Here is a 24863-nt window from a genome sequence, read left to right on the forward strand (position 1 = left end):
CATATGGGCATTGTGGTACAAACCATCTGGAGGGCACAGGTTGCCTACTCGTGACCCAGAGATATTCAGTCAAAGTTTGGGAGGATGTTTGGATCCATGCATAACATTTGTCCTCTGCATCCTTGACCCTCCTGCTCACAATTTGGCTGTTTCTGCAGCCTTCCTACACCACCCCCTTCCCACCACAGAACACAAACGTTGTCTCATTCTCATCAGCCCGCACCTCCTTCTCCTCTACACCTATTAAGAACATAAGAAGAGCCCTGCTGGATCAGACTAAGGGTCCATCTAGTCCAGCATTCTGTTCACACAGTGGCCAACCAGCTGTTGACCGGGAACCCACAAGCAGGACACAAGCGCAACAGCACCCTCCCACCCATGTCCCCCTGCAACTGGTGTACAAAGGCTCACTACCTCTGGTACTGGAGGTAGCACATAGCCATCAGGACTAGTAGCCACTGACAGCCCTCTCCAGGAATTTGTCCAACCCCCTTTTAAAGCCATCCAAATTGGTGGCCATCACTACATCTTGGGGTAACAAATTCCATAGTTTAACTCTGCGCTGTGTGAAGAAGCCCTTCCTTTTGTCTGTCCTGAATCTCCCACCAATCAGCTTCGTGGGGTGACCCCATTGGGTTCTAGTATCATGAGAGAGGGAGAAGAAATGTCTCCGTATCCACATTCTCCACACCATACACAATTTTGTACACCTCTTATCATGTCTCCCCTGACCCTCCTTTTTTCCACGCGAAACAATCCCAGCTGTTGTAACCTTCTCTAAGAGGGGAGATGCTCCAGCCCCTTGATCATTTTCGGGTGCAATCCTATGGCTGCTAGTCATGGCTAGACAGCCATAGGATAGGTTGGTTCCCTGAGAACTGACCTCCCCCGTTCCTGCACTGGAGCGTGGATCATCCCTGCACTCCGCGCTCATAAGAGCAGAGTGGAGCAGTGAAAACGGGGCATTCCTGGGGGCAGGGCGGGTAGAAGTGCCTTTCTGACACTTCCTACGTGTCATCTGGCATCCGCCCCCACCCCTGCTCTGACTTCCCGTGGCTAGACAGCTGAAATCGGCTGTCTAGCTGTGAATGCAGGGTGGTTGACACACGGAGGGGATGATCCCTTCTGTGTGGCTACTGTCCTTCCCTGCATTGGATAGGCGGTTGCCTCCGAGTTCGGAGGCAGCCACCTATCCTGATAGGATTGTGCTCTTCGTTGCCCTTTTCGGCACTTTTTCCAGCTCTACAGTATTTTTTTTTAGGTGTTGTGACCAGAACTGGACGAACTGTTGAGAGCCTGATGTGGGGGCAGTGCTGTAAAAGAAGGGGCATCCTTTAGCTGGATGTTGAAAGTGATCCAAAGCCGACGTGGCCCAAGGAACGCCATGCTGAAAAGGGGTGCTCAACCTGAGGCCCATGGGTCAAATCCAGCCTACTTGGAGTCCCAATCCAGCCCTCTGGGGTTCACCAGAGGGCTGATAGCCCCACCCCTTTCCCTCAACCAGCTGGGTGCTCTCCAGAGGTGTTGGACTGCAAACCCCACCATCCCCAGCCAGTGCCGTGCTGACTGGGAACGATGGGAGTTGAAGTCCAACACACCCAGAGAGCGCCACACTGGGGAAGGCTGCTTTAGTGTGACTCAGATGGCAACTAAGATGTGCAACCATCGTATTGCTTGCCTGTCCTCCCTCGCCTTATGCAGTCGTTTCCCCTGTGCCATATTTTAGACTGTAAGCTCCTTGGGACAGAGACCTTTCTTCTTGTCCTCTGTGAAAGCACCATTCACACTGATGGTGCTATAGAACTAATAAGTAACAATTAATTTTCTAAAAAAGGATAACAATCACGATATTCTCCTCTTCGCCATGAAACGGCCAAGATCACTGGACTGGGTCCTCCATGGGATGTGAACAGAAAGCACCCACACAGCGCATGAAACATGGCTGGCTGTAAGATTTTAGCTCTCCAAAACAACACAGCGTTTTCTACATGCACTGGCCAGTCTCCTCCTCCAACAGGGCAGCCATGAATAGGCATCCCAAAACAACACTGAGCATGCAAATTCTACGAAGAATTTCTCTCCATCCTGCTATCACTACCATGAGAGGCTATACAAGCGGTGATGTTATGGGCTGGGCTGGGCACCCTAATTTGGACCAAACACGCCGAAAGATATGCCTGCCGTAAGTTGCATCAGAGATTTGCCATCTAGGGCGGCGGCTTGTGAATCGCCAAGAAAGAGGACAAAAGACAGCATCAGTTTGCGTAACACTTGCGTATGCTAATTTATATGTATAGATGAAAATTTATAAATCATTACTAGAATTCCTGGAACACCTTCGGTCCAGGTGTTAACTGTGGATGGGCAACTTCAAGGCCCCCCTGCCCTCCCTTGTTAGGGGGCTGTCTCTTTAAACCAGACTTGGACTGGGCAGCCCTTCAAAGACAGGTCACCTTCAAAGAGAGGACCGCCCTCTGACTGGCAGCCCCTCGAACAGAGGATTGTCCTCTGTAAAAGAGGACACATGGCCACCCTATAATCCCATCTGAGAAGGGGGCCCTTGAGACAACCTCATTATTAAGCTGGCAAAGAGCTCCATTCTCCAGATCACTCAGGTAAGTGAGCCAAGGAAAGAACAAGGAATACTAGTATGTGCAAAATCCACCGACAAGGTCTCCCCAAGGGAAATTGCTTCCTGATGAGAGACCATGGCAACAGACATCATCCTGTCTCTACTGTTCATTTTGGTTTTTATCAGTATATCCTAGGGGTGGTCAGATCTTTCAATCTCATTCTTGCTGAGATGGTTGGATTTTTAAAGTCAAGCTCATTCCATCGCGTTCTCACATTAGATTGTGATTTTTTTTTAAAATCCCTATGGAAATGTGTATGTATTTTGTGCTAATTTTTCCTTGATGTATGCAATTTTTATGCACATTTCATAATGTACATGCCAGGGTTCCACCCTTGATCTGGAGCCCCTGAACAACTCCTTAAAGATCTCTTGCCATTAACCCAGTGTTCAGAGCATCAGTAACCCCACATCTACAGTCTAAACCCCACGTTTTTGGAAAGGGGAAGGTAAAAGAACGAAGGTGGGATTCTTAAGGAGGCAAGAGAACCTTAAGGAGTTGCTCAGGGGGTCCAGGTCAAAGGTGGAACCCTGACAGCATGCATTTTCCCCAAGTATGTTTCATTGCTGGAATGCAGTTTTGCACGCACATTCTCAAACAGACACATTTTGTGTGCAGGTTCTCATCATATGCACATTTTTGTGTGTATTATTTCCAAAACAAGCTGCATTGTAAAGTTAGTAAAAATCTGGATTTCGGTACGTAGTTCTGTGTCAGCTCACTTACAGGAGGTGCAAACTGGGTAAAACCATTAAAAAAAAACCTTGACAGACTGAATTTCTCACCCATCCCTAGTATATCCCTTCTCCTTATGATGAGTGTGCTCAAGGTGGTTGACGAATGATCAGATGAAAACACATCACAGAGACACAAAAGCAAAATGGCAGCATTCGAAAATGTCAGAAGGCAGTCACTGATTAAAGACATGCCGAAATAGTGTCTCTCTGCTGCTTGCTGAAAGGTGGGCAGTGACTGGGCCAGGTTTACCCCCTTGGAAGGGTGTGGCCCAATCTGGGTGCCGCAACTGAGAAGGCCCCGCCTCTTATGCCCACTCGCCATGCCTCAGACAGGACAGCAGGGATGTCAAACTTCTTTCAGCCCAATGAATTCCATTTTGAGGAAGCTCTCGGGGCCACATTCCAGGGGTGGGGTGGGGGCCAAAGGGGAAAAGGTGCAAGCCAAGCCAAGCAAAAGGGGAGGAGCCAAAATTTAAAAAATCAGCATGTTAAAGCTTAAAGCTCTTTCTAGCAGTAACGAAGCCTTAGGAGAGGTCTTTCAACCTTTAAAGTTGAAAGCTTTCTGGAAAAACTGCACAGAAGTTGGGAAACCACCAAATGATTAGTGGCTGGGGAAACAGGGGTAGGGCCAGGGGAAGAGGGCATAGCCATCTGGGTAATGCTGGAGGGCCAGATTTGGCCCCTGGGCCTGAGGTTCCTCACCCCTGCAGGAGAGGGCCACAGAAGAGGGCCTCCATAGTGGAAAAGAAATGTTGGTCAGGTTAATATGTTGGCAAAACTAAACAGATGCCAATGCAATTTTTGCTGGACAAACTAGACATCAGAACATGTCTGGTAGCCTCTGCAGGTCCTTTGCAGATCCAGGCCCCTGAGCCATGCAGTTTGGAATTTTTGCACACCCAAGTTGCACCTGGGATGGCTGCCTTCTGTGCCTGTGTGTTGTTGCCAGACAGGCTGCAGGGAGTTCAAAGCACTGCAAACCAGGCTGGAGGGACTGAGATCTTTCAAAGCGCAAAGTGTATGTAGCTTGGCCAAAACATCACATGATCACAGTTCACAAATACTGGCTGGGATCAAGGAACGAGGGTGCACAGGGTAGATTGGAGAGATATCAAGGGGACTTGGTGGGGCAGGGGGAGGACTTGTCTGTTTTCATATGAGCCCCTCATTGCAAGAAAATGTAGCAATGGGCTTCCTGCAGAAATCTGTATGCAATCCAACAACAGATTCTAGTTATAAGTAGAGCTGGGTATATTCCACACAAACATAAGAAGCCATTGGATATGTATTGGGTATAGAATTAACTATCCCGAGAATCTCACCTGTCCTTTAAAAACAGCAACACAAGTTTCTAGCCCTTATGCTTGTGCTAAAGCATCTTGGCAATGGCTGGGGAAGTCTCCAGAGCCAGAGGGTGAAGCCAGTTGAGTATTTTCTTGTTGTTAATTAATCATATTTGGCATTTATGTATTCATGACATGTTCCAAGTGCTGCACCAAATATTCTTCTGGTATTTATTTATTATTACATTTATATCCCACTTTTTTTCCTCCAAGTAACCCAAGATAGTTTACATGATCCTCCTCACAGCAACTCTGTGAGGTAGGTTTTATTTATTTTTATTTATTATTGCATTTATATCCCGCCTTTTTTCCTCTTGCAAGGAACCCAAGCCGGCTTATATTATCCTCCTCCTCTCTGTTGTATCCTCACAACAACGACCCTGTGAGGTAGGTTGGGCTGAGAGTCTGTGACAGGCTGAGAATCAGTGACTGGCCCAAAGTCACCCAGTGAGCTTCATGGCTGAGCAGGAACTAGAACCCAGATCCGCACTCTAACCACTACACCACACTGGCTCATATTTGGTAATCCTTAGCAACACAACAACCCTGGAATGTAGACCAGTAGTCTTAGTATATTGCAGACAGGAGGCTGAGGCTGGGAGGATCGAGGCTGGCCTAAGGACATCTCATGAGTTTGTGGCTGAGGAGGAGAGACTGGAATCCAGAACTTCTCAGCTTAAACTCTTAGCCGTTCTCTGCGCCAGCTCCGGAGTGTATCACACTCCACAGATTAGATCTATAGAGCTTTAGCCAATCAATATCACATACCCTTTCCTCTGATCAGGTTGTATAACATAAGGTTTCCTGTCCAGGTAACAGTGATAAGAGCAAGATAGAGCTGTGAGAAAGGGGAGGGGTAGAGGGAAAGCTGAGACAAGTCCAAAGCCACCCTTCTCTTTAAAAGAGAAGGAAAGAACAAAACCAAGGCCCAAGCATACATGAGTCTTGGAAAGGTGGGGGAGAATCCTATGTAGCGGCAGGGGGAAGGCAGAAAGGAACCCATTGGGGTCATGCAAGGTCACTCTTTCCTTGACCTCAGTGGATCAACCTGGATTTTTACCCACAGCACAGACTGCTAACAGTTCTACCTTCCATAGGAATCTTCATTTTAGGATCAGTTCACGGTTTTGAGGTGCCCTGAACAAAAACCGTTAGCCATCTTTGAAAGTTGTTCTCAGATTTCCAACAGTACAATGCACACAAATAGGCATGGCATTTGTGCAATTACACCAGGAATGTGCTGTCTCCACAATCACATACATTGCTATAGTTCACTCTTCCTGAAATCCATGCTTGTGTGCCTCACTCAACCACTACAAGGTTGCTGAGCAAACCTAAGTTTTCCCCAATGAGTGAAATTGTCTAGACCAAAATTGCCGCTGGTTCCAGTCAATTTCATCACTCCATTGACCTAAATGAGACTATGGAGGTGACTGCAATTGGGAAAAGAGAAGGAATGGTGATGCTGTCTCTCGGGGGTAGGCAACCTAATGCCCTTTAGATGTTTTGAACTATGACTCCCATTAGCACTGACCATTGGACATGGGACTGATGGGAGAGCTAGTCCAAAACATCTGGAGGGCACCAGGCTGGATTAAGTTGCCTAGCCCAGCTCTACACCCCTCTCCGCTATGTTTGTATTATGACCAAGCTACCAGTGTTGTATCATGGTAGTGGTGTGTGCGTGTGTATTTCTTTTGTTCCAGAGAACTAATTACACATCGACCAGAAGAGTTAGGTCCTACTAAATGTCTCTGAAATCAATGGGACTTTTGTTAGATGTGACTAAGTCCCATTCCCTTGCCCCAGTCCCAATCCATGGGTCATACCTATTTTTGGCTGGACTGTGCTCATTTTCTGGACATGGCTTTTCTCTCCTGTTGGTGTGGAAAACCACCAGTGTACTCAATCACAGGAGACAGGCAAAGTAATGCCCTCTAGAGGTTTTGGACTACATTTCCCATCAGCCCCAGCCAGCATGGCCAATGGTGAAGAGTGATGGGAGTTGTAGGCCAAAACCTCTGGAGGGTGCCATGCTGCCTACCCTGGCTACATCACGAAGGCAGGTTGGGGTTGATCTCACGAGACATAACCTGCTTTCTAGAGGGGCCAAGGTGGGTCACCCCTTGCACAAAAATGTTTTGTGGAGCTGTGAGACCACCAAATCCCAGCAGTGCCAGAACCTGTGTGTGTGTGTGTGGGGGGGGGGAACCACAAAAGACTGGCATAGATCAGTAGCTAGCTGGTTGGCACAAATACCTCCTTGCTGTAACTTAATATGACTTTGTTAGAGCTAAGCTGATACCATAATAGCAATGAAGGTGGCCCTCTCTGTCTGCTTGCCAACATCAACTGAAGACAGCTATTAACCGCTTTTCATTCCACACTGGCAGATGATGCCAGCATTCGGCTCCACGCGGTTGGAAGGGAGAACACAAAGCCCCGATCGCAATCACTCCTTTGCCGGTTCAGCCCTGACCCATGTTCCTTGTCATTAGTGGCACTATGTGACGGGCCGGCCTGTGTAGTGCAGGGACTCCTAGTGCTGAGGCTGCAATGTGTCTGCACTCAGTACTCAGAGACACATTGCATCCCCTCCCCATTCAGGTCAGCACTATCAAGGGTCATGGGCAATGCTGGTCCTCCCTGCAGTGTTGCCCTGAGGTGTATGTGAAACAATGGCAGCCATTTGCTTATGTTGCAGGCCGCAAAGGGTTGCATTCAGGGATACAACTGCAGTGGGTGTTTTAAGCCTGTCTTCTGCCCCCTGGTGAATTGATGCCAGTATGTGGGGTGAGGGGCAGGCTTCCCCCATCCCAGCTGTGTGAAAACGTAAACCTGAATCACAGAACTCAGTGGGCACCATGGAGAGAAACCTGAGCCAGCTCCCACCAATCTGAGAAGCCCCATCCCCTCAAACATATAATCTCAACATGAGTTCTATTTCTTGGTGTGCCTGCACCCACCGAATGGATGGCCAGTTCAGCTTTTAAGTTCTTAGCTCACTCACACACTCGAAATGTACACAGTAAGCTTGCTCGGGTGATCATAATTATTCTCATTTTTTCAGAGGAAAACTGAGGCCTAGCGAGCAACTATTCCATGGTGACTTAACAGAAGCTCTAAATCTAGGGAAACTGCCTTTTTTTCACCCCTGCACTGGCTGCCTGCAACACTGCATTGGCTTCAAGACGGTTCACAATAATGACAATAATAATTTATAGAGTGCTTAGAATTAAGTAGATTCTGGTCCTCTCTATGGGGATTCTCTCAGAAGTGAGGACTGCTCTCTGGCTAACAATAACAACAACAACCACAACAATCCAGCATGGCTTACTACAAAAACAACACATCAAACAATAAACTTCTTGCCTCTCTATGCTGATCTGAACTCTGACATTTTGCCAAGTGTCCACTGTGTACAAAATGTCACTTGGACTCTAGTTAGAATCAAGGGAGAACATAAGAACCTAAGAAGAGCCCCGATGGATCAGAGCAAAGGTCAATCCAGTCCAACATTCTGTTCACGCAGTGGCCAACCAGCTGTCCACAGGAAACCCACAAGCAGGACAGGAGTGCAACAACACCCTCCCACCTATGTTCCCCACCAACTGGTGCACATAGGCATCCTGCCTCTGATATTGGAGTAGCACCTAGCCATGAGGGCTAGTAGCCATTGATAGCCTTCTCCTCCAGGAATTTGTCTAGCTCCCTTTTAAAGCCATCCAAGGCCCTGGTACGCCTGGTAGATATTAGTAAAGCTCCTGTGCCTGATGGCGTCCAGGGGAGAAGAAACCCTGTGGATGGTCTCCTAACTCACTTCACAGTACCAAATGTGCATTTTGGAAAGGTGGGTCCAAGGAATCCATCCAGAATACAGCACATCCTGGAGCTCAACGTCCAGGTACCCAGCCAAGCTCAGGGAACTGTCCTTAGCCTGGCTGCCTCTGGTCTGGGATGATGGAAGCTGGAGATGTCCAACAACATCTGGAGGACCACCCCTGCCTTAAATGCTGCAAGCATCCCAGCCACCAGCCACATCTTGCTTCCTCCTCAATGGACACACCCTTCTTGTTTCTTCCCCTGCTCTCTTTCAACTGCTCTTTTCAGTGTGACCAGAGAATATGTCTTTGTTGCCTGGCAACAGGGCTGGTGGACCTCTGACATCATCCCCTGTGTCCTGCTTTACAGAGGGCAGTCCTCTATTTGAAGGGCTGTATAGACCAAATTTGGAGTGTACAACCCTTCAAATAGGCAAATTTCCTCTGTAAATATAAAGCACCCCAGGGAGGGAGAGCCCAGGGGCCAACAGTTAACGCTTGGGTAGCAGACTGAGCAGACACAAGGGCCATGTTCTCATGGTCTTGCCCACAATGGGGAGATACATTGTATTTTTTTAAAAAAAAAATTATTCAGAGAAATACATGAATACTTAAAAAAAAAAAATCCATCAACTAAATCACAATTCATTTCAGGCGTCTGGACAAAAACAGATGTGTCCCATCTTTCTAACACATAATAATTATTCAAAAAAAGAATAAGTGGCTGCTATTTAACAGAGAAATTCGTTCAGTTCCCATAATCAGACCAACCAGATACTATATCTGTCAGTTCTATCCTAGCAATTTCCAGGAACTTGATCAACCATTCATCTACTTTAGAGAGTATAGGTTGCTTCCAATGCTGGACTATTACAATTTTTGCAGCAATTAATAGATTTATCATTAACATCTTAATTGATAATTTTCATATTTCCAGGACATAGTTCATTTATAAAGATAGTATATCATTCATATTGTCAAAGTGCTCCCCTTATCTAATATGTATATTGTAAGGCAAACCTCCCAAAATTCTATAATTTGGGACACACTCAAAATTCTGTCATCTACAACACATTTATTTGAGATGCACTGTATTAAAATTAGAGTAATCATTGTTAAATCTGCATCTGTACATAGAAATTAGCATATGCACACTATGTCATCTTTTCTCCTCCTTTTTGGTGATGCATTTCCTCTTGTTGATGGTGTGCAAGGGACCTCCCTACCCCCTGTGACGAGTCGTGCTGTGCCTCCAAATCTCTTGACTCATTTTCATTTCCCATCATTTGCTCTGCTGTGGCCAACCCCCACACAAGAATGAAGCCTCCTTAAGAATGAAAACCTACTCAACATTTGTTGGCCAGCACTCTCAATGCCTGTTATGCCTCTCTGGCGATCTAGTGGATCTCATCCCGAGATTACCAACAAAATCATTATGACTTGGGCCAAAACTTGAATCCTAGCTAGAATGGAAAGTCAGTAGGATGTCTCCAGTGTTAGTCCTACTTAAAGTAAACCCACTGAAATAAATGGGACCTAAGTTAGACAAACAATGGATACATCCCAGTTAAACATCCTGCAAATAACATCGCTAATTCTTTCTCTCCCCTTTGTTGCTTTGGGCACCCTTCTAGTGCTTGGCAGATGTTTCAATATATTGCAGAGCTTAAGGATCCTTCCAGGGACATTCATGTAAGGACTACAGAACATCATGCTTCATTCGTGTGCCGCAGCACCCATGCATCAGGTGGTGCAAAGGCTTCAGCCCTCCAGACTTGATGTAGCCTGACTCAGAGCTGAAAAGATTTCTCTCTGGGACACACGCTTGTGAAATGTTTGGTAAATGCAGTTATTATGGCTCATAAAGTCCTTTTCAGGTCAGCAGCCTGGTTACTCAGACCATGTTCTTGGGGAACAGGAACAGAAGTAGAAACATCGGCAATAAAGGGAAGGTATGTAGTATTTCCTATTCGTTGACATTTTGTTCACTTCCTGTGAACATTGCTTGATAAATAATTTCAGCTCCACCAATGGTGTTCAGTTTTTAGCCTTTCACATAGGACAGTGCTGGAGGAGGAACCCAGAAGGTTGTTAAATATGTCTCTTCCTCCGCATCTTCTCATCTCAACACAAATTAGCTGAAATAATCCAGGTAATGCTTCTGATGTTCCCCAGGCTCTGTATCGATCATTCCTAACTCCATTTCAGAGCCCGGAGCAGCCTCCTGATGCCAAGCTCTGGTGGGATCGGAAAGGTTCAGCAGAATCCAGATTGGGGGATCCGGTTTAGCCAAGCCTTTTTTTGAATGGAATTTAGCAGTTCTTCCATCACTATTCAAAACCGATTTGACCTCATTTGCGATGTTGTTCAGTGCTTGGACATGGCCAGTCAACAGCGGTGTTGACTACAAAGGTCTAGAAGGCAAATCCTATGAGGAGAAGCTGTAGCAATCGCTTAGGCTAGCCCTAGACCACAGGTGGGCAACTTGTGGTCTTCCAGATACTTTGGCCCTACCCAGCATAGCCAATGGTGAAGGTTCATGAGACTTGTAGGCCAAAACTTTTGGAGGACCACAAGTTGCCTGCCCCTGCCACAGAAGGAATCAACATCACGTTCTGTGGGTGTGTGTCCACCCATGGACTGCCATGCCATCAGGTTCTGGCTGTTTGTTTTTAGGATATACCTTCCATGAAGTCGGCTTGATACTGCCAAGTTTTACAGTTTGGAAAGAACAGGCCCCAAAGTGTGGGGCGCAGGTGTCGTGACAACTGCAGAATGAGGCGGTCATGAGGGTCCATGTCTAGAAGTGGTAGAATGGACAGTGTCACCTCAGACTGCAGGTATGGAGGGCATCACCGTTTGAAAGCTCCCTTGTGGTGGTGGTGGTGGTGGTGGGGAAATCTCCCTGCAGATTTAAAACAACAACAATAACAACAACTCAACAGGGAGTGGCTGGGATAACACTTTTATCTCTGATGTGCTTTGCTGATGTTGCTTCCCCCCCCCCTCCTTTTTTAAAAAAAATTGCAAGGAATATTTGCTTAGAGAGTATTCAAAATGGCTTTCCCCACCTGTAGTCTGAAGTGGGGCAATTCACTCTATCACCTCATTATTCTGCATGGTAGATAAGGCCTGTGAGTTTAACTGGGGAGGCGGTAGTGGTGGTGCTGTCAAGGGTAGGTATGGTTGGGCACCTGCCCAGGGCCCACAACCCAGCAGGGGCCCGTTGACAGGAGCTCACTGGAATTCCTCCTCCTCTTCACCCTTGCAACCTGCTTGTTCATCTGTCTCTTGCTCTGGCCCAGAAAACAGTGGTGGTGAGAAGGAGCAGCAGCGAATGTCCTGCTTATGTGCTCACTGGCTCTTTGCCTGTCAAGCAAGCAATGATGGGAAAGAGCAGCAAAGGCAGCTGGTGACAATGGCACTGAGAAGGTGGACTCAATGAAGGAAGGGGCCCATTGAGGGTGTCTTGCCCAAGGGCCCTCAAAACCCTGGGTTTAATGCCAGCATGTTTTTCAGTGGGTTTTGTCATGTTCTCAGCGGAATAGCTCCAAGGGTCACAAAGACCAGCACCCAATTAACAGGGGCTGTTGGGGACCAAGGGCCTGTAATACTGGCTCAGCTCCATTTGCCCAAGGCCCTGTATAAGCCCCCACCTCCACCTTGGCCAAACAGGCTGCAAAATGTCAGTCACTATTTGAAGTCCGACAATGCAGAGAGCTGCGCTTAGCCCAGCGCAGTGCTTGCTAGGACCTTGCAGCTCCAAAAGGAGAAGACCTTTCCTTCCCTGACTCACATACATGAGTGCTGAGATGGGAAGGCCTGGGATGAGCTCATGCATTCCATCCCCCCCCCCCCACGCCTCCCCAGGATGTGTTTCCTACTGTAAATTCTGCAGGGCTTTGTCCCATCCAGCTTTAAATAGTTCCAGCCTGGAAGAGCGATTCCAGCTCTTGCGACTTAGTGCACACCTTTACACAGACGCTCTGCGCATGCCAGCAGCATGGGGCTTGGGGAGGGTGGTAGTAGAAAGCAATGATGTGGGCGCCCTCAAATCAGGTACATTTGCTCACCTGGGAGACATAATGGAGGTGTACAAAATTATGCCTGGTGTGGACAATGTGGATAGGGAGACATTTTCCTCCCTCTCTCACAGTACTAGAACCCAAAGGGGTCACCCCATGAAGCTGATTGGTGGGAGATTCAGGACAGATCAAAGGATGGACTTCTTCACACAGCGCAGAGTTAAACTATGGAACTCACTACCACAGCATGTAGTGATGGCCACCCGGACGGCTTTAAAAGGGGGTTAGACACATTCCTGGAGGAGCAGGCTATCAATGTGCTACCTCCAATATCAGAGGCAGTATGCCTATGTACACCAACTGCTGGGGAACATGGGCAGGAAGGTGCTGCTGCACTCATGTCCTGCTTGTGGGTTTCCCATGGGCAGCTGTTTGGCCCCTGTGTGAACAGAATGCTGGACTAGATGGACCCTTGGACTGATCCAGCAGGGCTCTTTTTATGTTCTTATGTTATGTTCTTACAGTCAAGCCAGAGATGTTTGTGTTGCGTGCCTGATCTTAGCTATGGGGTTTTCTCATGCCAACCAGGGTTTCACTCCCATTGGGCCCATACCTAGGGTGGCCAGTGATGCATCTCCAGAAAAGAGAGCAAAAGTGAGCACAGCTTTGCATAAAACGTGCATATGCTAATATGGATGGAAAGGTGTACATTTAGAAATCATGACTAGAATTTAAATAGAAATGCAATGCCTCTCACCCTAGTAGGGAAGACTGTGACCAGGTGACTTGTGTGCCTGCTCAGTCTTCTGTCCAGGTGTGCTAACGGTGAGTGGGCAACTTCAAGCCCCCCCCCCCTCCTTTGTTACGGGGCTTCAGCTTTAAAACAGACTTGGGCTGGACAGCACACAGAAGATGCTTACGAGTAGAGAATGGTCCTCTGGCAGCCCTTCAAATAGAGGACTGTCCTCTATAAAGTAGGACACCTGGCTATCCTGCCCTCAGCATCGCCTCCAAAGCTCCCCCAGTAATATGCACCTCAGCCTCATCTCATCCCGGGGCAGTGGAGAGACAGAAAGTACCAGGAAGCGGAGACACAGAGCCTTTGGCAGAGTTCTCCCCTTCAGATGCCCTCAGCCACTCCCCCAGAGATCGGGGCAAAGGGCTCTTCTTGAAACCCCTCCTCCCCAGTGTGAACAGCAACAGCAGCTTTCGCGTTGGGTACCTGAAACACTCATCCCTGGGGAGCAAGGTGCAGGCAAACAGGGGTAAGCAGCAGAAGGGCAGTTACTCCATTTTTACTGGGGGGAGATGGGAAGAGCTTTTTGCAGGTGCCTTCTAGGAGCATCTGAGGTGCACGGGAAGAAGAGGGGTCTGCCAACCACTCTGCTGCTGGTCATATGGGAGGAGGCATCCAAGTGCCCTTTGCCTTCTGTCTGGGCTTGCGCAGAAGAGAGACAGGGTGCGCAGCCCATGTTGCTGGCTCAGGCCAAGAGATGGCCCCCGTTACAAATGGGTTGCTGTTAACCGGGACCCAGTTAACTCTGGTAACTCTGCGGGGTGGGGGCGGCGGCGGCGGTGGTTCTCACTCAGCCCCACTGAGCAGTTCAGTCTGGCTTGGAACAGGAGAAAGAGGGGTTTTTCTGAATATCACTGATTACACTGATTGAACCACCCAGAGAGCTTTGGCTATTGGGTGGTATAGAAATAAATAAATAAATAAACAAACAAACTAATAAACAAACAAACAAACAAACAAAACCACCCATAGGGGAGCCTCCTCAACCTGGTGCTCATCATGGCTAGGGCTGGTGGGAGTTGTGTAGTACAGCTCCTTAGGTTGGGGAAGGCTATCCTAGAGCCTCTGTCAGAAGTCTTTTTGAAACGTTCCCCACCTTTTAGAAGAAAATGAAATTCAGACGGTTACTCAAACACTGTAAGCCTGACGAAAGCACAGTTTCAGAAACAGAACATTTGCTCTTCGATATGGGAAAATCCAGGCTCTCACACTGCGCGCTCCCACACCAGGCCCAGAATAGCCTCACCCAGTGGATGCTCAGCTGGACAAAGTCTGACATCATTGTAACCGCCCTTGCCTCCCACACAATTGCTACCTGGACTAATCCAGGGCTTGAACACTGTAGCCTAAGAAGACCCCCCCCCCCACACACACACATCCTCATTTTGTCATCAGCATTGTTTAGTATATGAAATTATTTACAAATCTGATCTCATCATTTCTAAATTTGCACATCTAGATATAAATCAGCAGGTGCAGATTTATGAAGATTTGTGTCCCATGGGCCTAAGGCTGAGAATCTTTCAAGTGCCTAGTGAAAGCCGTGCCTCTCAGGGTCACCCAGTGTCCCTCACAAGAAAGGCAAGAAGTCACCACCAGCATTATATAATCAGGCCCTCAGTCCAATAGCCCAAGACCTTTCCTACTAACCCCATGCATGGCTAATGGCTACAGATTGAGCCACTAAGGCTACAATCCAATGCATGTTTAGAAAGGGACAAAGTCCTACAGCTCCCAGCGTCCCCCATGGGTGGCTGGGGAATGCTGGAAGTTGTAGGACTTTTTCTCTGTCTAAACATGCATTGGCTTGCACCCTAAGTAGAAAAGAAAAAAAAAGAAAAGAAAAAAGAGAGAAAAAGCCCAAAGCAAGCAAGCAAGCAAAAAACAGCAACAAAAAGACATTGTGGCTACTGCCTTTGGCAGCCTTCTGAGTTTTGATATCCCCCATCAGTCAAACTCATGGAGACAGAGAAAGCAGTTGAAATGGGTTAAAGCAGGGGTGCAGAACCTTACCCCCAGCAGCTAAATCTGGCCTGCCAAATTTGGCCCTCCAGGGTCTCCCAGAAGGTCATGCACCTTCCCCTTCCCCCTTGGCCGCAATTATTCCCCAACTTTTGTGGAATTCCCCTCTCCCTCGCATTCTAACAGGGTGAAATGCTTCTCCTTACTGGCAGTAAGATCATCAAGGTATAATATGCTGACACTTTTGGTCCTGCCCCCTTTTGCCTTGGCCCCGCCCACGACTGGAATGAGTCCCCCACCCCACCACAGAGCTTCTCCAAAACTGAATTCATCTCCCAGGCTGAAAGAGGTTCAACATCCCTGGGTTGAAGGATAATGAATCTGGTTTAAGACACGCTGAATTAACCATTCCAACCAGTTTGCCTGTCCAGACCCCCCAAAAATAATAATTAAAAAAACCATTAAGCACCCAGGAACTAGTTTACAGAGGGAGACAAATTAGGCGTGTGGGAGGGGATTGCTGTTGGCTGGGTTCCTCCCCAACTTCCGCCCCTAGACACACCTTCCAGGTAGCTACTTTGCGGTCCAAATCTTGGTCTGATGCAGAAGAAATACACACCACAAGATAACAGATACTGTCTGACTCCCTCCCTCTTTGCGGTGTTGTTTTTTTCTTTTCTTTTCCTGGTGGAGAAACCAGGTCTTTAAAAAACACCCATATAATAATTCAAAGTAGGCGTGACTCCGGATGCGTTAATAAAAATAGCACAGGTTGCTAGATTTAATAGCGGAAGAGAGACGAGAGTTATGGGAAATATTATATCATGGCTGTGAAATTAAAATGTTCTCACTTTTAGCTCTCGGGGGAGAGGGAGAAATGGATGGAATGGCAACTTCAAAATCAGGATTGAAGAGACGTCCGCTTGCGTGTGCAGGCCGCGCGTTTAACAGTTTGAATCGTCCTCGAAAATTATGGTCCAGACTCCAGAGAAGGTTCCTAAATCAAATTTAAAATACCCGTCTGGGGGAAAAGGGACGCTTGTTTTAAACAAACAAGAACGGGGTTAGAGGAAGGGTTAGAACGGTTTTTTTTTTTTAGAATAAAATTCCTCCGATTAAACGGTGAATGTGGAGATGGGGTATTAAACTACGCGCTATATGTTTTGTGGGCTGCAATTTCATGCAGGTTTACCTGTGAGTAAGCCCTACGGAACACAGCGGGAATAGAAAGAAATGCGTCGAATCAAGTCACACATTGTATTCCTAGCAAAGGTAGCCAGGGATCCCACCCTTTTGTCCCACTACTCGGGATGACGGGCTAACAGCAGAAGTAGGTATGTCTCCTCGGGAGTAAGTTCCCGTGAATTCACGGAGGCTTCCTCCGAAGTGAGAGAACTCCGTGCAACTTACTCCTGATAGGCATGGGATCCGGCTGCGGGCCCCGCAAATCGTCCCCATCGCAACTATGTAGTACCATCGGATGGGTGTCTACTCAGGATTAAGCCCCATCGAGTTCAATAGGGCTTGCTTCCAGGAAAGTGTGGAAAGATAGCAGCTACTGAACTGTTCGTAAACTCGCCCCCTTCACATCCCAAAGAGTCTAGAATCCGTGGATATGATTTCGGATTCTAGAACAGAAACGAATCCCGATCCGGTGTGCATTGACCCAGATTTCAATCCCGCCTACTTCAGTGGAAGTTACCCCCAAAGAACAGTGTATAAGGCTGCAATCCTATATGTACTTACCAGGGGGTAAACCCCCTTCAACTCACTGGGACTTACATCTGTGTAGACATATATACGATTGGGCTGTAAGGATCGCAGCCTAACTTGGCAATACATCTCCTAGTTTTCAATAGAATGCGATCCTAAATATGGTTGTTAGGATCCTGATCTTAAAACTGAGGCCTTCCGCCTACTTACTTCCAAGTAATCATGTTTAGGTTGAAGAGGATTGGTCAAGCTACTTGAACTCAATTTGACTGGTTAGTTTATAACTCCGAGTTCCTTCGTTCCCCTTAAAAATTAAATGAAGGGGGAAAAAAAGGTTTATTTCATCAGTTTTGAGCCACTTTAAACAAGACTAGTGAAGAAGCCCCGTTATATGAAATCAACTAGGCCACTGCTAAAAAGATCACTGGATAAATGCAAGATTCGACTTCCACCTCTGAAGTCCGTTTTCGCACCTGTCGCTAAAAAAAACATGTCACCTGTTTGAGACACGTGTGATTTAACGGGGGTGGTGGTGGTTAAAGGACAGTCTTTTGCTTAAATCGGTCTGTAGCGGTGTTGTAAACCCTTATGTGGCTTCAATGTGTATTCAATGTCTCTTCCACTTTTTCTTCCGGATTAACAGCATTCACGCATGCCACAAAGGTGCTTTTTAATGGATCGTGTGAAAAGGCTCTAAAATGTACTTTTTAGTTGTAATGAATTGACGTTCCCATTACAGACGGTTTGAAACAAACAAACAAACAAACAAACGTGTGTAAACGCACAAAGGTATTTCTAAGTCCAGATAAGCTGTGGAATACATGGACTTCAATGGGACAACTGGGATAACACGTGATATCACAACGCCCAAACCAGCTGTTATTTAGTGGGGCTCTTGCCAATTTTCTGTGTTTACTGTGGTTTGGGGCTCGCACCAGACCTACGGGGCCACCACCAGACAGCCCATATTGCTGGGGGCGGGTGGGATGTTTTGGGAAGAGGGTAATTTGTGCAGCCTGAATCTGAAAACTGGCGTCATCTCACTGATGAACCTGCGTTTACACCCGTCACTAGAGAGCTTTGCCTTCCCTCTCCGTACTTAAGATTTCAGATCTTTACACATCCATAAATAGATACAGGGGGGAAAGGCCTTCATGAGAGTTCTTAGTTTCAGAACCTGTTTTGGACTGCAAGGATGGATAAAACAGAATGGCTGGGTCAGTCCAAACGTCCCCCTGGAAGGCTTAACTGAAAGCCCCTAAAGCGGATTTTAGTCCAGTGTGGGAGACAAGGGTAGCTCTGAGCATGTAAGGAATGCCTGTTCCTCATTTCCGGGCAGTCACAGCTAGCTCATCCGTGGGCTCCGGCAAAAGTCGACGAGAGTCATTTCCAGGCAGGGTCCCCCACATCGCTAAATCCCTCTCCCCTTGACAAAACCGAGGCGGCACTTCTAAGCATATCTCCCTGGAAAATGAATCCTAGGACTTAATTCTGAATCAGTCGGATTTACTTCTGAATAAATATGATCCAGATTGCGCTGTGAGATCGTGCGCACACACAACTCCGACCTCTCCTTCACCTGCCTCGGCTTAGTCGTGACAGCCACAGTCCGATCCTGTATGTGTCCACTCAGATCGACGTCCCATCTAGTTCACTGGGGCTTACTCCCAAGAAACTGGGCAGATAGGATTGAAGCCTCAGTCAATCGGTCAACCAGTCTGGAAAGCTACCCCTCCCTGTTTGTCGCCTTGCATATTTTGGGGGGTGGGGTGGGGGAGGGTTTGAAGAGTGACAAAGGAGACCCACTTAGGGGTGCAAGAGAAGGTCGTGCGTTGCTCCACTTTCGTCGATCCGAAGCGCACGAAGGACAGATTTCTCAGCTCTACCTCAGGCCTGGGAATTTGGAAATAAACAGTGGAGGGTTGCGTGGAGCCCAGGTGTGGAGGCGCAACCTGCCTTATCGAAGACCGTATTTGCATTTTATTACCTTGCGCCCGCTGTCATCCCTGAACTATTTGGGGAATTCTGCCTTCGACAACGCCCGCCCCCTCCCCGCTCCGGAAAGAAAATGGTGCGTGTGTGTCTTGCGTGCGTGCGTGTGCACGTACACACACACACACACACGACCACGGCATCTCCGTATCTGAGCCCAGACAAAACAAATGCGCTCGACAGAGACAGTGGCCTTTTCTTCAACCCCGCTCTCCCCTCGCACGCCTCCCTTGGTCCGGCTGCTCTTGACGCAGCCTTCGTTTTTACGCGGGGTCGGAGGGTGGGTCGAGCCACGCAACGGGATTTCGTCTCTCCACCTCTCTGTCTCTCTCCCCCCTCCACATTACTGGAGATTGGGTCGGATCCAGACTTAAGCGTACTTAGAGGAGACCATTGAAACCAACGGGACTTCAGTGAGTACTGAAGCCCCGTTTGATTTCAATGAGTCGACTCTGAGGATGACTATTTCTGGATCCGACCCAGTCATTGTACATCTCTCCTGGAAGCGGGGGAAAGGAAAGAAAACGAATCAGCCCCGGAGTTATATATATATATCGATTAGCGGGAGGGTGATTTTGAGGGGGATATTTTGCGTTGTGGAGGGCAGTCGTATTTGCAACCTTGGACATACATTTTACAAACACAGGGAGATGGATGCAGTGTAATAAAGGAATCCGTTTCTTTCAGACTGCCTTTCAGACACATTCAAAACGGATGACTTTTAAAAAAATGTTTGGTCGCACTAGATGGTTAACCCCATCTCCCCCTTTTCTTAAAATTCATAGGTACTCTCGGACTTCCCATAAAGAGGGTGTCAATTTGATCGCCCTAAACACGTTTCTTTCCAAACATGCACGACGCACCCCTGTTTTCAGTAGAACTGACGTCCAAGTTGTCTGCCTCAAAGTTTGCGTGTAAAATACTTTGTTTCGCACCCCACTCCCCAATATACGAAGAGTTGTATAAACTCATTTATTTTACACATCGGCTAGTGTTTGTAAGGTTCTAAAGACAAATTCTTTAATCTATCAGACTTGTCATAAAGCATCACATCTGCCGCTGTTTGTTTTTTAGTCGAATTAGGCTCAAGGGACCATCTTAACTCCCTCTCTTTCGGCTTAACGAGTTTGAGGATCTGGCTGAGGATTCTCCGGTGCGTATTTTGACATAGAGAGTAGTGGTGTTGGTACACCCCCCCACACACACATACACACTAGCGGAACCTTTTTATGAGATGACATTTTTGTGCGTTTTTAAAAAGGCAAACCCGGGTTAGGGAGAATGCAAGGAAAATCCGTTTGTACGGATAGCAACTTCTTTAAAAAAAAAAGCCCAGAGATTCTCTATTTCACGCCCAGACATTTGCGAGTGTGCGACCCTTCCTCTTTAAGCAATTTGTATACATTTCCTACATTATCCGGTAGACAATGTGCTAGAAACACCAGTCGGTTCAGGAAGACTATATACAATTTTAATAGAATTGTGTAAATAGATCATTCATAAAAATCGTCTTCACCAGTGGACACGCATATATATCTTAAACAACACAACACAAGTCACTACTCTCTGCACATATACGGGTTTTTGTTTGTTTTGGTGTACACATACTTTTTTCTTTTAAGAAACGTACAACTTAACATGTAAAGAGTGACAAACAGGTCTTTGAAAGCACGTGCACGTGTACAGGGAGACCCGCTTGAGAGTGGGGAAATGGTTCGCCTCCCTGTTGAGGGTAAACTCGGTGGCAAATCCGGGTTTGTTGCGGTGGAACGTGTGAAACTGCTCCTAGTAAGCTGCTCTTCCAAGACGCACACACTGATACGGTATTAAAAGGCCCGAATGTCTTTGAAATGTATATGGGGAAACAGGCACAGAACGTAGGAAATTGCATAAAAGTAACGCGCACGTGTGGATATAAAGGCTCAATTTTGGCCTCGTGTGTGTAAATATGAGGAAGAAGGCGCGGATTATAGAAAGAGGCCCTTTCTATGCAAGCAGTACCATCAAGTGATAAAGCTGCTGCTGGACTGTAACACTTCAGGCGGCTGGGTGCATGGGGTGACGTTTCCATCTCGATGTTCCCAGAAAGACACGTCTGCCCTGAGGTGCTACTTTCCTACGTGCAAGGAATTTTACATGTGCAGCGACCACGGTGCTGAGCATCCATTCAAGCACGCAAATATTCAAACACCCCCCACAGCAGCCTGAAGTGGTCCAGTCTAGGAAAACGTGTGCCATTTGACTTTGCCGCAACCCGCCCAGGTCCGCGGCAGTGAATCTCGGATGAGCGCCCGTGCGTGTAACCGCCGCCTTCTTTTGCGACTTGGGTTTTCACACCACGCTTCAGTCTGGAGCTACTCGGTGCTCTGGCAAGACCTCCGGGGATGTGGCAGTGACGGGCCGCTCAATTCCTGGAACGCCCCCAGCCTCTAGTGAGAAGAAGAACCCGCTCCACTTTACACCGCCTCGAGTCCTCCTCCCGCGGTCGTGTGAACGCACGGCCACCGGCACACCTGGGAAGGAAGCGTGTCCCTCGCTGCTCGGTGCTGAGCTTGGCGGCGCTCTTTCGCCCGGCTCAAACGCGCCCAGGACTGGGGCTTCGCTGCCTCCTGCGCCGGAGCGAGAAGGGCTCTTTCCTTCCCTCATTCCAACTCCTTGGAGTCTGTAATTACCGCCGATCGCTCCGATGTGCTCCGACATGCCCAGCCACCCAACTCTCGCTCCCTCTCCCCCGCGCAGTCTCCGACTCTCTCGCCTGCCCGGGTTAGTCCCTTCGCAGTTTGCCTTCCAAAGGAGTTCTTAAAGGGGCAAAGCATCGCCAGCTTTACCCTTCTCACAATGTATCACAAGACTGAAAATCAACTAAGTGGAAGTCTAGATGCTAGACTTGATTGGAGGGGGGGGCAGAATCCCCAGAGGGTTTTTTTTGAAACTAGATCCCTGGAGACTTTTTGGAGGGGGGAAGAATAGATCCTTGCCTAACCTCCCTCCCTGCCCCCCCCCATCAAATCTCTTCGGATGTATTTCTCTTTGCTTCCTTCTCTGCTCCCTCCCCTGTGGGAATCCGAATTGCCTCACCATAGGGTGGGGGGCTTCACCGTTGGATGAGAGACACCCACACATCCTTAGTCAATTTCGCTTTCCTTGCTACTGCCTCTCTCCCCGCTCCCCCTCCCTTTTAGCCTTATCAAGTTCACCCCCCTATTCTCTGCAGGCGAACTTTGGCCATGATTGAGGACCGCTTCCCGGAGTTCAGGACTCCAGACCGAACCAGTAAGTCCTGTGCGGCCCCAATCCTATGCCTGGGAGTAAGCCTCCTTGAACTCAAGGGTGCCTACTCCTGAGTAGGCTGATGCAGGGCATAGCACGGGAAGCCGCCAAACCGCTTCATTGGAGAAAAGGGTCGGACCAGAAAGGCGCAGACGCCTCGACCCAGGCGTAATGGGCTTGTGGATCGAATAGACAAGCGGAGCGGGGGCAGGAGCGGCTGGGGGCGGGGGAGAAGAGCCCCCTCGGAAGACCATCTATTGAACGTCGGAGGAATGAAGGGCAGGGTATGGGTATCTTTTAAAATGTCCAAACGGCGGTACCGAGAGCTTCAGAAAGGTTCAAGGAGGAACAAACGAAAGAGAGGAGTCTGGAGAGCGGGGAGGGAAAGAGCGTCGGTGCCCCGGTGTTCTGAACAGTTGCAACGACGATGCAGAGGGACGGTGTATATTTGACCATCTCCCCGGCCCCCCGCCCCACTCCTCGCAGTCGGAAGCAACGGAGCAGGGCCGCACGTCTCGCCCCCCAGCCTGCACATGTCGACAAAATGTCATCGGTGCACAATATCTGAGATTTTACCCCGGCCAGTGCCCAGTGCCCATCTCTCTGTCTCTCTCTCTTTTTCCGGGGTAAACGCCGCTCGCGTTATACAACAGAAGGGCGTCTGGGAAGGAGGCAACGGGAGGAGGCTGCAATAGACTGGGCAGCAGACAACACACAGACAGAAGCCAGCTGTTTAGAGATTCCTCCTTTTACAATTTTCTCTTCCACCTTTCAAAAAGAACACCTTATTTCACACCTTATTCCGCCGTGCCTTCCTTCCCCCCTTCCTTTTCCGAAGGAGAAATATTCCTGGGGGTGTGTGTGTTCCTCCCCTTCCTTTCCTTCCACATGACTAGCTTAAAATCACCTTGAAAAACTCGTGTCGACTTGTATCATTATCTGTTTAATTCACTCAGTACCTTTTGTTCTTGGCAGAAGAGGATCAAAGCCAGTTTTTTTTTTAAACAACAACTCTGATCTCTCTCCTCTCTCTCTCTTTCTGTCACCCCCCTCCCCACCTTTCCAGGTTTTTTCTTTTTCTTTTTTTACTTTACAGTAGGAGAACGGTAGATCTGGGCGAACCCAGTCAAAATAAACACAGCGCTTAGATAAATATAAGACGTAAAAATGCGAGTTGTTAAACCCCTTTAAGGAACCACAGCCTCTCTCTCTCTCTCTCTCTCTCACACACACACACACACAGCATATTAGAAACGAGAACAGGGGAAGGAACATCTCTTGTAAAAACGGGTGTTAGAGGAAGAAAAAAAGGGGGCTAACCCCAAATAATCAAGCAATAAGAAAGTCAACTTACCACCAGATTGGATAACTTGATAAGACTTGAGTCACCCCACAAAGAAACAGGAAATATCCTAAAAAGGCCATCTCGCCCACAAAAGTTGGTAAAAACTTTCAATATTGATGATGATAATGGTGTTTTTTTTTTTTTTAAACGAGCAAGTCTTCCAACGTTCTCTTCTTGAATGCAAGGGAGGGGGGGGGAGAAAATACCCCACCCCCCCAAATATAAAATCAACCTAGCCCAAACAGGTAGATATTTATATCTCCTTCCTCGTCCCCCCCCCGCCCTTTTACTTCTCTCTCAAAGAGGAGGGAAATAAATAACAATAAATATCAGAGGGGTGTTGTTGTTTTTTGGCGGGGGGAAAGGAAAAAAAACCCCTCTTCTCGCAGCCAAGAGACACTAAACATTTAGAAGAAGGGGGGAAAAAGTTTCAAGAAGCTTGCTTTAGAGAGACCCAATCAGCAGCTATCGCCACGGGGGAAATTGCGGAGACTTCTCTACGATGCGTCAATCCAGAAAGCCCGGCGAAGGAATGAGCTAATAGCGACGAGATAGTGTTTTAATACTCATTAAGGACATGTTGGCCCACAAACCGGGAGGATGGAGTGGAGCAGGGTGTGGAAAAAAAAAGGGGGGGGGAAGGCAGAAAGAAAAGAAAAAGGGAAAGGAAGATATAGGGGGTTTAAATAGACGGGGGGGGGAACCCCTGTGGTTTAGGGTAGCTATAACAACCTGTCCGGATTTTCACTCCCTGGGAAGAAGGAGCCAGTAAAATGCTAAAAAAAGAGGGGGGGCACAACCCCCTCCAATCCACCTATAAGATATGGGAAAATTTAGGGCTGTGTCGTTTTAAAGACCCAGCCCCCCCTCTTTTCCTTATGTAAATTTTACTTTTACACATGCACACGTTAAGCGATTGCTAAATGTAAAGTATCCTTTTCTCTCTCTTAACGCCCCCTCCCCCTGAAGCAGTCCTCGGGGTTATTTTACATTTACATTTACATCTCAACAAAATAGAAGGAATTCGGGAAATTTTCAGGAAAGGCGAGACACTGAGTAACCGATGTGAGGGGTGTGTTCTTCTTATCTCCTCTCCACCCCGAGCACAACACCTACAGTCGTCAAAAACACGGTCGTGGCTTTACTAGAGAGGATGCAATATTTAATGGGGGGGGGGAGTCGCCCCCCATGGCTTTATTCCCAAAGAGCAAGTTTAACTGGCGGAC

At 47.9% G+C, this 24863-nt stretch overlaps 1 protein-coding gene across 1 annotated transcript in view; it reads right to left on the reverse strand.

Moving 5' to 3' along the window:
- Positions 1-23717, reverse strand: part of WNT3A (Wnt family member 3A) — a 131465-nt gene extending 107748 nt beyond the window's left edge. The window contains exon 1 of the mRNA XM_084855112.1: positions 23647-23717. Coding sequence (XP_084711238.1) covers positions 23647-23717 — 71 coding nt within the window. The remainder of the gene's footprint in view (positions 1-23646) is intronic.
- Between the last annotated feature and the right edge of the window lie 1146 nt (positions 23718-24863).

The sequence above is a fragment of the Heloderma suspectum genome, chromosome 5, assembly GCF_057233095.1.
Source record: "Heloderma suspectum isolate Gila_16-S chromosome 5, 16-S_ref, whole genome shotgun sequence".
Classification (NCBI taxonomy): Eukaryota; Metazoa; Chordata; class Lepidosauria; order Squamata; family Helodermatidae; genus Heloderma; species Heloderma suspectum.